The sequence below is a fragment of the Poecilia formosa genome, unplaced genomic scaffold (genome assembly GCF_000485575.1).
Source record: "Poecilia formosa unplaced genomic scaffold, Poecilia_formosa-5.1.2 Scaffold58, whole genome shotgun sequence".
In the NCBI taxonomy this organism is placed as follows: domain Eukaryota; kingdom Metazoa; phylum Chordata; class Actinopteri; order Cyprinodontiformes; family Poeciliidae; genus Poecilia; species Poecilia formosa.
In genome coordinates, this window is record NW_006799997.1 from 268,638 (window position 1) to 285,405 (window position 16,768).

Consider the following 16,768-nt stretch of genomic DNA (forward strand, 5'->3'; position numbering starts at 1 on the left):
GCATTCTGCTCTCATTTCAGGTGATTTCAGCCCAGACGTTAGCCTCCATTCGTCACTCTGGATCTGCTCACACTTTCATCTTCACGTCATATCAGACACCAAATTTCCATCATAAAGAAAACAACATAACGAGTTCAAATTCGTTCAAAAGACTCACTCAAACACAACCATCTATGCAACAAAGAACCTCAAAATATCAACCAAAACGTCTGCCTTCCTCTGGGCTGAGGTCTGAAAAGTTTCAAAAGTTACACAATTGTTGACAGTGAAAAATATCTCTAATATGCCATAATTCTGCTTTAATTATTTAGATTTTAGGCAAACAAGGGGAAAAATACACTCCTGTAGGGTTAGCAGAGCTCTATATTATGTTAGCTACATGCTAACTGCAGTGTGACATGGAACTTTTTGGTTTTTATTCTTGGCACATGCTAATTTCGCTCTTAACACTTTGATACCTGAATTTATATCCACTTTCACAAAAAATTATGTACTATTTCTGGTTTTGTTCTCAATCAGATGTGAAATTGCTAAGGGCTTATCATTTTAAACCTTACATTTCACATTGGTGTAAATTTAGCTATGATGCTAATTTGATCCACCAGGCAATTAAGGAATGAAACAGACTGTTCAGCTTTGGAATGCTGATTATTTTGTTGATGGTCAAACAAGATTTTGAAACCAAGTCAAAATAAATGTTTTTGAACATTTATTTACTTTTTCATTCTTACAGAATTTCAAGTACAGCTAAAACACTGAGAAATCCCATTACTGCTCTGTCCTAGAAGCTTTTATCCTTTTATCAGAATTTTGATAGCATGTTGTTTATTTTAATATATCATATCTAGAAAACATTTGTCAGCTCGAATATATTTCATTGCACTGCAAAGCTCAGGGTTTAGAATATTCAGTCTATCAGCCAAATTCAACGCAGTCGACAATTTGTACGCTTCAACTTCCACGAACAACGTGTAGTTCTCACTCCGACCAGTAGATGGAACCAAAGCACATCTGATATCAGTCTTAGTATGAGAGGCAGATGCATCAACCAACATTTCTAGTATTCATATTTATCAACAGTTCCCGGTATAAAGCTACTTGGCCTCACTGGTTCATATAATAAAGGGTTAAATGAAGGAATTATCTGTCTGACATATCGGGTAGCCATGAAGGTCATTGCTGATTGTTTGCATTATTTGACGTCTCTTGCTTTTCTCCTCACATTTTAAAGCCCAAGTGACATGAGATTAAAAAAATATATATACTGTGTTGTTTAGAAACTCCTCAGCTGAAAAGCATCCTTTCCTCTGTGCTGTGTGCAGGATGGAAGAGACGGTGCGGTCGCTGCTGCAGAACCAGGGCGGCGTCCTGGAGCAGAGCGCCGTGGACACGGTGGACATCATGAAGGCCTACAAGGTGGGACACTTTTCTACTTTGGAAAACCTTCCTGGGAGCTCAAAGTTCTCCTTTAATACGGTTTGAAAACACAAACATCTTTCAAAGGATTTTATTAACAAGTTGTGCCCTGCTGGCAGCAGCATTCTGTAATCTGTCTGACATCAGAGCCTGTGGTTCCCTGAATGTGAATAATGTTACCACGGTTTACTTTGAAAAGGACCAATGTTTTGTTTTTTTTTTCATTTTGTGTTGTATAAACCTTCATGCATTAAGGTTACCATTTGAAAAAAATGTTATATATAAGAATAAAAATAATTAGTTTTGCTAACATTTAATCAAGCCCTCCAGTTTTTGATTTTGGGTTTTTTGTTTGGCAGAAATTCATGAAATCAACACATTTCATCAACGCATTTTTCATGTCAATACATAATTGCAAATTTTCCACAAAAATGGTCAAAAACATTGGTTTTAATGTAGATTTTTGGGCTCAATTTCTAAAAGGGGGCCCACAAAAATGGTGATTCTGATTGTAGAAAAGCACAGAAACGATGATGAACTCCATGTTTCGAGACTTTTTAAAGGTGATCGGATATTAATTTTCCATCCGTTTGTGCAGTTTGTGAACAAACTTTCCTCCTGCGATCAAACTGTCAGAGTGAATAAACATGGACGCCATTTATCCTACTCCCAGCAGGTGTTTAGCTCTGGTACGCGTCCCCGCCGCTGCTGCCCTGTGTGTATTCAGCAGACTAACTCAATAAGTGGAAAGGGCAGCGTGCGGCCCCGTCCACGCGCTGCGACTCGCTGCGGATTATTACCACAGCGTCCGACGGCGCCGAAGCGGACATCGCCCAACTGAAGACAAATCAAAGCTGTAAAGTACGGCTGCGGATCTGAGCCGCTGATGGAATCGAACAAGATTGAAAAGCTAATATATGTTTGGATGAGATTGAATCAAAGTGAAAACAAAGTTCCCATTAAGAGGGAGCAGCGATTGGATTCAGATGAGCGCAGCCATCTATCAGTGCCGCGAAGCTCAATCTGTCGGCTCTGCAGCACATTAACTAAAGACACCAGACAGCTGACTGGTGGAGCTCAGGCAGGAGGCACAGGTTTAACTCATGGTGACATACCTGCTCTTCATCTGACTGAATAAAGTTAACAAAATGGAAAAAAGCTGCAAAAATTCATTGTAATTTTTGGTGTTTGTTTTGAAAAGTGTAAGCGGTGAGCCACAGCTTTATTTTTCAAATATTTTATGGTCGAAGAAAAATCATATATATACACATTATGGATTGAAATGGTTAAATATTGAAGGAAAAACAATATGTCCTTTATTTACTATATTTGATAGCCAGGGGTTTATGGCCTGCTTTAATAAGCTGTGACAAACCCTTGATCTCTACAGGGCTGGCTAAGAATTAAACATAAAAGACAAATAAATGCTTTAAAGAATTAAAATGCAAATGAACACAGTTGAAAGAAAGTGGAAATGTATTACTTTTGTTAAGCTCCAGGCTATTGTTATTTTTATTTTTTTTACTTCAGCCTAAAAATTCCTTTAGTTATAGCTCCAAAACAACAAAAATAAAAACCCTCCAGGCAATAGTTTCCTTTGAAAATTAATGGAAAACCAGAATCTAAATATTAGACACTCATAATAATGAAGGAGTCAAAAGGAGAAGAAATTAAGCTAAAATAGCAAGCAGTTAAAAACTGTTCCAAGCCACCCATCATCCTAAGCCCCGCCTCTCAGACGCTGTGTCCAATCAGGAAACAGAAGCACCATTATAAGCCGTTATAGGGGGTGACGAGGGAGTTAAAACGTGTTGTTAGCTGCACTACTAGGTGGCGTCTGCATTGGTGCATCAAGGGACGCCTTAACGAAGCTCTCACTAGCAACGTTTCAATTACAAATGTATGTAAAGCTTTTTTCCATATTCTGCTAACGTCAAAAAAACACAATTTTGTAATTGTGGTGTTTATATTAAATGAGAAAGTCACTTAATAAATCATTAAAAATCATGGCGTTGACAGAGTTAAATGCATAATTCAGCCATGGCGCTAGCGCTCATCTTCTATCAGCTAATCAGAGGAGATGTCGGCATCTTATTTAGGCGTTGGAACAACAAGCTCCACCTACTTGGGTGTGGCTATGTATGCAGCGTTTTGGTTGAACTGTAGTCGGTTATTTTACAGAACAGCTATGGATTCAACATGTTAGAATGACACACAACATTTTATGAACATAAAAGTATCTGTCCCATATTTCTGTATTATTTTAATATTCCGTATTTTCAGATTGACCTGAGAAGAGGAGGACTCTGACGTGTAGATGGTGGAAGTGAGGTAAAACTACTTTCTGCTTCCCCGTCTCTGCAGGATAAACTGTCAGAGGAGGAGCAGAAACAGAATGACGACCCGGCAGAGAGCGACGTGCCTCCAGTGGATCAGGAGGACAGAACCAGGCCTCTTCTGGAGCGCCTCAAGGCCCTGGAGGTGAGCTTTGATTCTATGGGGAAAAATCAATTTTAATTTAAAAATGTAAGTAATTTAAATTTAAAGGTTGGACTTAAATAGGTTATTTCCTTTCATTCTCAAGAAGGATATTACTGAAACTAAACAATAAAAGATAAGATTATTGATAAACACTGATACTACTCTGGGTTATTTTTAAAGTTTTTTTTAATTTATTAATATGAAAATATGTTTGTTTTAGTTCTGTGAAAATTATAAAAATGCTGCTATTTCCATGCTAGGCCACCAGGGAGCGATAACATCCACATCAAATATATGAAAGTGCAAAAAGCAGCTTGTGATTGGTCCAAAATACCTCTACTCAGAGTTGTGATGTCTTGGTTTGTGGAAAACATTTATGGCTGAGAAGTTTTTAGAACTAACATGTGAAAGTGGCTAAATATCCAAACTAGTGTGACAATTAAAGAGGAAGATGATGATTTATTTACCGCTGTTGGATATTTTAACTTGTCAACTGGTGGTTCTGGTTCTGGTTGTTCTTTCTGGTGCTGTGTGTGAGCAGCCTGAATAAATCCGCTCACTCTGTTGTTTTAAGATGATTCCTGTTCTAGGCGTAACAATGCGAGAGATGTGAGGGTTTTCCTAATAATAGAGGCGCTAACACAACAAGGCGTTGTTTAATTACTCATCAGTCCACCTCCAGAACCAATTCCCACGCTCTGACGGTTTAATTAGTCAGCGTTTGGGCCACGCTGGAATGTTTTTGGGCCCCAATTACGTTTTCCATGTTTCCGTGCAGGGCCTGGTGGGTTGTGCTGAAAGGGCAGAGGGCGAGCGCAGCACAGCAGGCTGACAGCTCCTAATGCGCCGCCTGCCTCTGACAAATTGGAAACTCTGGAAGATCAATAGCGCGCCGCCTCGCCGCTCGCCAAGCAAAGGAGATATTCTTATTAGATTCAAACTCTCGCAGCACAAAAGTTCAACATCATAACTTCCGTCCCCTTGACCTTTCTCTCAGTTGCACTTGGTAATGCTTTTTATTGGCCGTCCTGGTTCAAAGTTGACATCTGACCTTTGTTATGGAAGCCTCCATCTGATTGCTGCCTGCGTTGCTCATCGTTGCGGCGTGTCACTGAAGCGAGCTTGTTGTTTCAGGAGGAGAACTCAACCCTGGCCCTGGAGAACGAGAGCCAGAGGGAGCAGTACGAACGCTGTCTGGACGAGGTAAGCCACCGCCGGCTACACCGGCTGGGTTCTGCTGCACGGAGGTAAACACGAGGCCGCTCACGAGGCTCCGCAGAGCACGGCGCTGCCCGTTTACTGCAGCCACGCGCACTAAACCACAGCATGAATGCTGAATCCACACCCCAAAACAGACACCAGCCTCATATTTATCAAATATTATAACAGCAAACGACATGTTTTCAAATGACTTTGACCTTGTATTATGTTGAGAACAAGACAAACAGTGTGAAATCTGAAATTAAGGACCTATAGAATTGGCCTGATTCAATGTTAAAGATGCAGCAAGTTGAAATAGACTGCCACCTGCTGCTACCTGAGGAGGAATTGTACCTCAATGGCCAACCAGGCGTTGCCATGGAGAGTAAAGGACTTCTCAAACAAGAATGAAAAAGTCAAAGCAACACGCCAAGCATGTTATAAGGGAATATCATTATAACATGATGATAAGCTGAAAAAAGTTGATTTCACACAATACTGTCCCTTTAAAAGTGGAACATAGTGACATCTAACTGTAAAACCTGCAAACTGCAACAATTTCATCGTAGTCCATCTTACAAGACTAAGCAACCTTTATTGGCAGAGTCAACCTTTTTCAGCATGCGAAAAACGTCGACATCTAGTGGCAGAATCTGCAACTGCAACAAACCAAAGAACAATTTATAACAGAGATGCGATCCAGTTTATCGTACTGTATCTGCAGAGTTGGGAAAGAGTGGCATCTGCTGGCAAAAACTGAAAACTACATCTAATCCGAAACAACCTGGTGTCCTTGAGACCACTGCGCCTATGGAAGGCAGGTGAAAGTGCAGCGTTTCTGATGGTGACATTTAGTGGCACAATCTATAAACTGCAGCCAATGCTTTGATAATAGAAGGGCACATGGAGGCTGGTATTGTGTGGGTCAAACTAAACCACTAAGCTAAACAGAACTTTGCATTTGGCTTTAAACCACCATTACTGAGAAATAAATCATTTTAAAAATTTTCAAGATTTAAAGAAATCAGAGGCACAAACTGATAACAGATAAACACCTTCTATTGACTCTTACGCTGTTTCTGCAAAAGTTACGAAAACAATTTTTCAAACTGATTTTAAAGGTGCAACATAAGGAACATAGTGCCATCTAGTGACCCAATCTACATACTGCACCAAACCTGGTATCTATTTACCTCTAAACTTTAGCACCAGGCAGAAAGCTTTATCCTGCAGTCAGCATTTAGTTGGACCCTTCCAGGTACCATTGTTTTCAAACATTAAGGCATAAGTAGCATAATTGTTGATATTTTTCATAGTTGTTATTGCCACAGTCGCACTGATTTTTTAATGTTTTAGTTTCAGAAAGTACACTTTAAAATAAATGTAAGTTTTTCTGGGAACCCTTTCTGATGCAGATTTTGGCATATCGATGGCACCCTTGCTGAGATCCTCGTCCTCCTGGCCTTTAAGCAAACACAGTTCAGTCAAAGTACAGAAGAGACCAGCGAATACCTACTCAACACACACACACACACACACACACAAACATAAAGCAGCAGAAAACCTTTTCAGCAGACGACCAACACCTAAGTTATACATTTTTAATCTTGTGCGCCTCCCACTTCTGATGCTGCTCTGGGTAGTTGCCCACATGGTTAGCATCAGAAACGGGCAGCGCCTGCTTCCTGTCGTTATTCCTGCAGCTCATTTGTAACTTTTTGCAGCTCCAGGGAACACAGGGAACGTTTAATATCCATAAGTGTGTGTCGGCAGAGCTGCTGGAGCCGTCGTTTACATAACAATAGCCCTTCAGAGCCTGCTGGTTATTTGAGAGGGCCTGATAAGCGCAGCTGGGGGAGTCGCAGCAGACTCTGGATCGCTGTGGGACAGCAGGTCCAGCAGGAACGAGTTGAGCGGCTCGTCCTGGAAGCCGAGCAGATTCCCCCGGAGGAGCGAGGGACCGGGATGAAAGGATGAGGAGGAGGAGGGCTGGGAGTGATGCCCGGCTGCCTCTGCTAGCCTCTGGCTGCAGAAATGCTTAACACACTGATCTCCATGTTTACCCTGCTCTCTGCTCATTCAATAATCCAGAGTGCGGCTTCACACGCTATTAATGAGCAATCGATGATGGTAATAGGAGCTGCGTCTCCATCGGCCTTGTGGTCTGAGTTACACGAGGGTGTGAGGAACAACAGCACTTGATCCAGTCAGGCCTCTGCCTGTACATCAGCCAGCCTGTCGATACGGCCATCAGGCAGGAAGGGAACAGGAAGGCGCCCGCTGCACCTGAGCGACGCACCACAAACACATGAACAAAACCAAACATGACATCTGTTTGGGTTTTCCTTTAAAGCTGGAGAGTCATTTCACGCATAAAGCTAAAGCTGATCTTTCTCTCTCTTCTCTGTTTAAGGTTGCCAACCAAGTTGTCCAAGCTCTTCTCACACAAAAGGTTTGTTTCAAATGTTTCTGTTCTTCATTTCAGTCCAGCTCTCCACACATTTCAGCTCTTGCTCTGATTTTGACTTATTAAAATGCAGAAATACAAAATTTCTCGATAAATATTTCCAGGTTGGTCAGACTTGAAGTCACATATTCACAGATGAATATGATACTCGGACAAATGGACTTGAAGCTAAAGCTGTGTACACACACATCCGAGTCTTTGTAAAAACGAATATCTCTGCCACATCGTTTAAAAGAAAAATAAACAAAAATCAAACCTGAAACTTGCATTGGTTGAACAAGACAGAGATAATAGACCCGGTATAGTAGGGTTTGAGTGAGTGCGTGTCTTTGTTGCTAATGTGTGTTTAGACAAAAAAAAAATACAAAAAAGACTTTGGTAAGGTGAGATAATTTTATTCATATAACACATTTTCAGCAACTTTTATCAAAAAAAAAAAAAAAAGAAGAAAATCCAAGAAGTTTTCATTCCAATCCACCCCTGAGCGTTTTTTTTTTTAAACATACCTAACCCGTAGGGGGCAGTGCAGAGCTAAGCTAAAACCCGTTAGCCAATCAGATTCAAAACAACCTCAACTTCCTGTTACGAATTCATCATGGCACCAGGAGGTTCATCTGTTTGGACACACAGATATACCAGACTGCGATTAAATAGTGAATTAGAATATGATGTTTAAAAATAAAAGCTGATGTTGGTTGGGAATTGCGTCAAAGCCAGTAGTATGTGGATATGTTGGTGCTTTATTTGTTACACTACCATAAATCTCTGTTTCCCCATGAACACAGATAATTGTTTTTTTTTTTGTGTTACTAAATTGAGTTTCTGTGTGGATGAAATATAAAAATGTCCTGGTTTTTTCCATTCTCCTCTTTTTTTTGAGAGAAGGTTTTTATTCTTTGGAAGAGCAGTGATCAGCGTTATGAACGTTAAACCCGGCTGTTTGTCTGTTTGTGTGTCAGGATCTGAGGGAGGAATGTCTGAAGCTCAGAACCAGAGTCTTCGACTTGGAGCAGCAGAATCGAGCATTGAGCGTTTTGTTCCAGCAGAGGATCAAGCCCGCCTCAGACCTGCTTCTCCAGGTAAAAACCAGCTCCTCTTGACCTTTCACCTTCCACCGCTCACTTAGGAATATCCATTTTGATAAAACAATCTTTTTAGATTAGAGCTTTTCAGAAAAATGTTCCCTCGTGTAAATAATCTCTTCCGCTGACACTTGACAAAAATAAAAGTCTCCGAGCTTTTTCTACGTCATCAGATCTGAGTCAGCCATTTCCTGTAAACATTAAAAAAACATCTCCATGTCCTTTTAGGGAGCTTGTTTTGTTTCTGATTATTTTGTGTTAAAAAGCTCTGGATCTGACTCAGTCAGTGACGCGTGTTTGATTCGACACGTTTAAACCAGGATCTAGATCTGGATACGTCAGCGTGTTTGTTACACAATGTGTGTGGACTAAACCCAGTTGGTAAAACAAGTTGTGTTTTCTGTGTGCATGTAGCCCAAGGTCAAACCCATGTGGGGCCCATTTTATGCTCACTTACAGCGTATATTGGCCCTATGCGTACCTGAAAACGAGATCTTGAAACAATCTTTTCAAGAATTTAGAACTGGCTAGGAAGACGCTAAAGCACCATTGTTTGGTCATACAGACAATCATCCCAAATGGGGCCCATTTTCAGATAATTTTCTAACCATATGGGTCCCATATGGCTTAACATTTAACAAAAAATTTGATCCAGCCCAAATAAAAAGCAAAGTAAGTGGCTGCTTTTCAGCCACAGGTCTTTGAATATTCTCACAGAACATCAATCTCAGAAAGTCTTAACTGTAAGACCAGTTTTTAAATTAGAGCTTAAAATTTCATATAATAAATCTCTTTAAACAGAATACATCGATTTTAGGTTTAATTCACATCTAGAAACAAGTGGGCTCATTACGGATGTGTTCACACCAGACCTGTTCAGTCTGCTTTAATCCAAATCCAGTCCGATGTGAGCTGCGCAATCAGACTGTGATGCAAACCAAAAAAATCTAACTATGTTCCTCCTACAAGCCTCATGTCTCAGTTCGGTTGAAGTGAACTCTGGTGTGTTTTGAATGCACATATGAACACTAGGCAGACCGGACACCACTCCAAAAGCAGGAAGTGGACTACAGCACAGAGCATTCTGGGTAAATACTACCAAAACAAACGCACTAGCCTAGCGCTAGCAGGAGAAATAACTCATGTGTTTTAGCCAAAAACAAAAGTGAAATCCTCCAACCTTTAAAATCTGATGCTACTCCATTTTTGTTTCCATTTGGTGAAGAAGGAAGTTGCGGTCAGTGTCTTCTTCAGAGGCTTTCTTGTTGTTTCCTTCAGTGGTTCTTGGTGCAGCGCCCCCTCAGGCGAGGAGGGGAACAAGCTGCTCAAAGGGTTTGGTTTTTTGGACTCCGAACAAATGTTGCTGTTTTGGTCCCAGTAGAACACACTCTACTGGACTATCGGGAGGAAAACAGTCAGTTTGTTTGCTAAATCCAGTGGCTATGAGGCAAACACACTGTACGCCATAGCTGTGATTCACATGGATCGTTTTCGTGGTAGAAAATCCTCCCTTTATGTATGAGCTCTCCGTTAACGTGTGCTTACGAAAGAAGACCTGCCACTCTCCGAAGAAAAGGACACTTTCAAATAATTGTTGAAATTGCTGCAGGGCAATTTACTGATCATATTAAAAGAACAAAAAAAAGCAATAGAAATAAGAGGAGAAAAGAGTTGTCATTCCAGTCAGACAAGAGAAGACAGAGAGAGGTGAGGATGGAAACGGGAAGGGAAGATAAGAGGGAGAAAGAGGACAGAGGAGTGAAAATGGAGAGAGATGAGATAGCAGAGAGGCTCCGGCTCTGACAAGAAGGTCAAATTATGAAGAGGCAGAAACAGAGTAAATGGAGTAAAGACAAGAGAGAAGAAAGAAATAAAATCTGTGAGTGCGTTTTAAAGGGATTTATCAGTTCCTTGCTACCTCCTGTGACTTTATTGAGCAGAGAGGAGCAACGCTAAGTGAAGCTGTTATATAAAAGCCTCGCAGAGGAATATTGATGATACCACCAAGAAGTCCAATCTCTCTGAAAAAGCGTGTAGACCCACAGAAACATGATGGAGTGCAGCTCAGACTGCAATTTGTTTTTTCCTCTTCTTTGTGAAGGCAGAGATGCCATCTATAAATTAGCTACGCGTCGTCGTCAGACAGGTAAAAAGAAAATTAATAACATTGTTTGTTTACGTAAGTAACTGATCAAAGTTCTCGAGTTCGTGACTGTGTCCTTTTTTTTTTCTTTTTTCTTTTCTTTAAATTAGTCGCAACTTTCCCCACAACCAGCTGGGGGATTTATTGTAAGTATTAATCATAAACGGTGACGCTACAGCGGATGTTCGTTGCATTCATTATGAGTTGTGTTGTGTGTGGGAGAACTGTTAAAAACAGCTAAATCTGTCCGTGTCAGCGCGGACGGGGACATCCTACGGAGGATCTATCTGTTCTCCCTTCTATTATTTGACTGCTGTCCCAATTACAGAGCTATAGGGGAGGATGAAACATCTTTGTTAGACGTCTGTTTAATATGAAGACACAAACAGCCAAAAAAAGTGGCTTAGCTTCCAGCCTGGAGGAAGGTCTGCTCACTGAACACATGGCTAGGCTAAAAGACATAAATATCCCCAAGATATAACCGTGTTTATCATTTTCTTGTTGCTGTAAAAAGATCCAAGTTATCAGTGTTTTGGTAAAGAGAATTAATTTGAGGTAAAGATAAAAAAGAAAAAAACCTTGACATGTGATGAGCTAGCTTATTTTAGCCAAGCTAAAATAAATTAGCTTCACTAAACTGGTCAATTTGACCAGTTTAGTGATTAAACTGATCAAATTGATTAAAAAGTTAAGTGAAACTATTTAATTTCTCTGTTTTAGTATTTTTCTTTTTAAATGAATTCTGGCAGTTCAGCTTCTGTACACACCGGAGAGTTGGTGAGCAGTTGAGAGACGCTCATCTGTGCACAACTTAATTCAAAAATTAGCATCATGAGAAAATTATATTTGCTTTTTGTTAACATGTTACCTAAATGTCAACACTATTCCTATATTTTAATTGCAAAATGAAAACTAGCAGCATACTTTTTTATGAAATACTTGTACTTGAGTTTTAAAAAAAATGAAAGCGAATTTTTGAAAAGGAGTTGAAACTGTTTACTGTCACCTGAACAAAACAATGTTACTTTAATCTGAGTTGTATTATACTTGTAGTTTTGGCTTCTATTTGACAAAAAAATTGAGCTTGAATTCAGACATAAGAAGCTCCCCTATAAAGGATGATCCTTTAAAATTAATATTTTAGCTATCAGGGTTTTTTTTTATATATTATGATTGTAGGTGGAGTGCCATAAAAAAAAATTCTGAGTATTAACGCTGATAACCTGAGTGAATACAAAAAGCAGCTTTTAAATGAGCTTAGTTTGATGAACTGAAATATTAAGTTGTGATGCAACGCAAGAAGAAAAATAAATGAAAGTAGCAAGGTAAAAAAAGAACAATAAAACACACCTTTTGAAACATTCTTTCAGTGTTGTTGTCAGGCCGTGTGTTTGTGCGCGGCAGCAGAATATTAAGGCAATCAGAAGAAAACGTTTGGTTTATGGGAAGCAGATAGTTGGGTGGAAACAGAGAAACGCCCCACGTGAGATCCTCCTCCATTTTGTCCCCAGGAGCCACAGGGAGACCTAATCAGGCGTATGAGCGTTGGGTTTCTGGACCTTTTTTTGCTTATCAGTAATTAAACGGCCCCGGCTCCCCACGGCCTCTCCGGTTCCTCTGATAAAGAAGTGCTAACGCTCTGGGAGAGAGCCGCGGCAGAGGAACCGAAACGCTTCCCTCCGATTCCATAAAGGTTTTTGGTTGGATGAAGTAGAGGTGTGTGTGTGACTGCAGCTTTATCTGCGCGTCACGTTTGACAGGTGTCACATGAGTCACCGTTACTGGGGAAAACAGGTGTTTTTTGGTTGTTGTTTTTTTTTTCCCAGTTCACAACAGAGGATGTTCAGCTGAACCTCATTAGGGAGAATAAAATAATAATGATAAGACAGAATGTTAGCAGGCTGCTTACTTCCACAGGAGTCCTTTAATGCAGCAGCATTAAAGGACTCTTTTAATGCTGCCGCATTAAAGGAGTCATGGACAGGATTTTTTTTTCGACATAAAAATCCTGTCCATGACAGGACGATCGTAATAAACCCAACTTACAGAAAGGCTGTGATGACTGCAACTGTGCCTTCCTCTCTCAATGTGTGTGTGCGTGCGTGTGTGTGTGTGTGTGTTGAGACTCTTCCCCCAATGTGAGTTTTTGACAGCGGTTGCCGATACTGACGGATTTGTTTGGAAGCTGCCTATTGCTGCTATTCCGGGTTGATATTCATTATCTTGAAATATGGCTCCTGTCAAAACAAAACAAAAAAACACACACATACACACAGCTAACAAACAGCAGAGAGGCTTTCTTTCTTTTTTTTGTGTGTGTGTGTTCGTCTCCCTCGGAGTCTGGAGGAAACTTCTCAGGCTGCAGACGTTCAGAGACGCAACTATTTGCATGATGGATTACGGGAACTTTAAATAAAAAAATCTGTGACTTTGAGCGTCGGCCTTGAGACTGAAAAAGAGAGAAAAAAAAGAAGAGAGCGGCTTCGTCATCTTCCATTTCCTTCAGCCCCCCTCCCACCCAGTGACCCGGTGACACTATCGACTGCATGGCTGATGAGGATGCTGAGGAGGTGAAATGGAGCACCGTGCGATAAGATCGAGGGCCTGCGACGCGGCGGCCGCTCCCAGCCTGCAGCAAGGCCAACGCTCACGCTGGCCGCTCAGACAAAACTACCAGGATTTCATCAAAGTATTGCTTTGCTGTAAAGTGGAAGGAAGAAACACACAAAACGCTTCATCTCCTTTTTACTCTCATTAGTAGAATAATTATGTAATATTACCAGGAGAAAGTGATGAAATGATCAGACTAAAGTTGTTTTAGTGAGAGCAGAGCTGGGGTAGCGTTGTCCAGCTCAGTCCATCCGCTTCTTCCTTCTCAACAGAATCAGTTGTTTACAGAATTATTTAAGATTTCTGCCAATTATAAATAATAATTTGATGCGGATGTGTTAACAGATGAAGCCAGTACCGAAGTAGAACTTTAAAGATCTTATTAAATTACTGTTTCATTCTCCTAATATAAAACCTTATTCTGGTAATGTTATGAATCTATATTGGTAATATCATCACATCATTTTGACTTTTTTCTACTATTATTTTGACTTTTTTTGTCATACAAATTTATTCTCATAATATCAGTTATAATGACTTTATTTTTTACTTTAGTCTCTTCATATTATCACTTTATTCTGGCCTTCGTACTCTGTTGTAATCTTCAGAAATCCCTTCTTGACAATTAATAATTATTTATTTTATTATTAGTACATGACGTCCATGACACATAAATTGAGTTTTAATCATTTCTGTGTAATAAATGACTCGGATTAGTTATTATTGGGCATAACTCTGGATGGAGGAACAGTTCTTCCGTTTTGGTGTGACTTCGTTCTCATGTTTTCAGACGATAGTTATTCAGAGGCTGGACGCTCGCAATACAAAACAAGCTTTTCTTTTTAATGTTTTGCAAACATTTGAACAAAAAGAAAAAGAAAAAAACAAAAAATCAAAGCCCTGATGCTTTCATGCTCCGAGTGAAATAATAATGCAGGCGTTCAGAGAGAAGTATTTGGTGAGGAACAAAGGAAGTCGATATAAACCGAAGCATTTCTCGCAAACAAAATCACCTCTTGCCAGTTTTCTGTAATATTTATGAGCGTTTAGCTTTGCGAGCGGATCAGATGAGCAGAGCCGTGTCTGTACATGCGGTCCCTAAGTGAGGGGCTGCTGCTGCTGCTGCTGCTGCTGCTGCTGCTGCTGCTGCTGCTGCTGCTGCTGCTGCCGCCGCCGCCGCCGCCGCCAGTGGAAGTGTAGCAGAAGATCAAGTGTTCTGCTCCTCTTTATTTCCAGCTTAAGTTAATTTGAGCGTGGGGAATGGAGCGTAATTAAGTTCTGAGATGAGTGTGTGGGAATGCATTTGGTTTTGAGTCCTTCCCTCTCATGTGTGAGAGTTAACTAACAGAAGAGAGTTGGACATAAATTTAAGGGAAGCAAATCAAATGAATCCCCAGCCCCCCAATGTAATTATTTCCTATTCACACTGGTTTTCTTTTTTTTTCCTTTTTTGGCCGGCTGATGACTGTAATGACTTTGAGAGAAGCGGAATCGGCTCCAGCGAAGGGAATCTGATTTGTAAAACAGCGCTCAACCTTGACCCAAAGTTCTCGCCGTTTCATATTTGGACCGCGCTTATAATTCAGTTCGGTTTCTGACTTAAAAAGAGCAAAGAATCAATAAAAACCCTCACATCTTTCTGCGAGGCTTACTTCAATCTCCCGGGCTCTCTGTAGCTGAAACTCACCACTCCGTGTCCTTCGCTCTCTTTCTGCTTTGACTTACAGAAGCTGCACTCGCGTATCATGGATCTGTCTGCGGCCGACCTGCTGCTGGAGCCCGAGAGGAGCAAGGCTTTCCTGCTTTCCAGGAACTCCGACTCTCCTTCTGCTGTAAGCCCCCCAAAAACACATCTGCAAACCCAACGATTGGGGTCGTGACCTTTCTGAGTGGAACCTCTGGTGTTGCTTGGCACTAAGAGGCATAAATCCTCGTCGTGTTACCAGAAAAGCATCGATTCAGACTCCACGTCAGTTAAAATGACTCCACAAGACGCACTGGAACATTAGTCATCTTATATATTATGCATTAAGGCTTGAAGATGAGTTTTCTCCTCCTTTTTTTTTTTTTTACCCCTGAGAATGCCACCTGATAAACTGAAACCAGGAAAGTGAATTATGAATCCTCTAAATGTCCACATATCCTTCAGACCCAAGTGGGGCTTTTTTTTTTAATCGCTCCGTCTCTGAGGTTCTAATTTGATAAACATGTGTGGGGATGTGGCAGCAGTGCATAAAAATTAGATATCTCCGCAACGACTGCAAGATATTTCTCTGGAAGGATTTGGTCGGTCAGCGACAGTCGATCCTCGCTGAAATACCATCAAGACGGTAATTAGGTATGCAACAGCAACCAGAGCTCAAAACCGAAGCAACGCTCTGATTCATTGGATGTTGAAAAGGAAAACTAGAACTGGATGCTAATGTTTGACTTTCATTTACACAGAGTCAGTGTTATAATTAGGAGTTTTACTTCCTTCGTCGTCACCAGTCATGGTGATGACCAGTTTTCAGCCTTCAGTCTTAGCAACTTCAAATTTCTACAAAGATCCTGAGCCTGTAAAGGTCTAGCCATAGTTGAACCCTTTTCTTCCCAGGTTTGTTAGAGCTTCGTTGAAGTTGGTTGGTTTCATGGCAGCAATCCCAACATTGTTGTTGTAATTGAGGTCAGGCTGTTCCAAAACCAGTTCTGTGAACTTGGGGTCACTTTCCAATGGAGCTCAAGCTTTATCCATCTGAGCAAAACGTTCACCTGAAATGATAGAAAGATTAGCTAGTGTGGGTCATCAAGGTCTGGAAACTGCCACCACCAGTTTTAGTCAAGACAAAACGTCAGATTAACACAATATTATTGACCACGATGAAAGTTTTCCTCTTGGTACAGACCCATAACGTTTCACCGGTACTTAAAAAGCTTGTCTTTTATGTTTCTTCCAGGAGGTCCAGCTGAGTGGAAAGCCGGGTCTCCCTGTGGCCAAGTGTTTGAGCCAGCTGAGCCTGAGCATGCCTCCGCCCGTCTACCCGCGCAGCAGCTGCAGCAGCAGTGAGATCTCCCTGTCAAGCGCATGCAGCGAGTTCTCCAGCGGCTCGTACACCTGGAATGATGGACGCTCCTGTGGGAAAAAGGTAAACCCAAACATCGGTTCCACAAAACAAATCACGAGTGGCAGCTCATCAAAGTTCCCTGCTCATTTGAGACCCTAATTAATCCCATATCCTCCTGGAAGAGTTTGATGACCATGACTAAAGAAAATACTCCTTAGAAAACTGTTAAAATAGATAATACATTTAAAGTCTATGGTAGTCCAGAGATCTTAAAAAATGGTTTTGTACTGTGAGTAATCCAACCCTTACTATAAATGTTATTAAA

The 16,768-nt window shown here is 40.9% G+C and overlaps 1 protein-coding gene across 5 annotated transcripts in view; it reads left to right on the plus strand.

Moving 5' to 3' along the window:
- Nucleotides 1-16,768, plus strand: part of LOC103139190 (nck-associated protein 5-like) — a 126,856-nt gene that overhangs the window by 91,500 nt on the left and 18,588 nt on the right. For all 5 annotated transcript variants that reach the window (XM_016672305.1, XM_016672302.1, XM_016672303.1 and 2 more), the window contains 7 exons: nt 1,323-1,416; nt 3,781-3,897; nt 5,032-5,100; nt 7,511-7,549; nt 8,524-8,643; nt 15,127-15,231; nt 16,336-16,524. In XM_016672305.1, the coding sequence (XP_016527791.1) occupies nt 1,323-1,416; nt 3,781-3,897; nt 5,032-5,100; nt 7,511-7,549; nt 8,524-8,643; nt 15,127-15,231; nt 16,336-16,524 (733 nt within the window). The remainder of the gene's footprint in view (nt 1-1,322; nt 1,417-3,780; nt 3,898-5,031; nt 5,101-7,510; nt 7,550-8,523; nt 8,644-15,126; nt 15,232-16,335; nt 16,525-16,768) is intronic.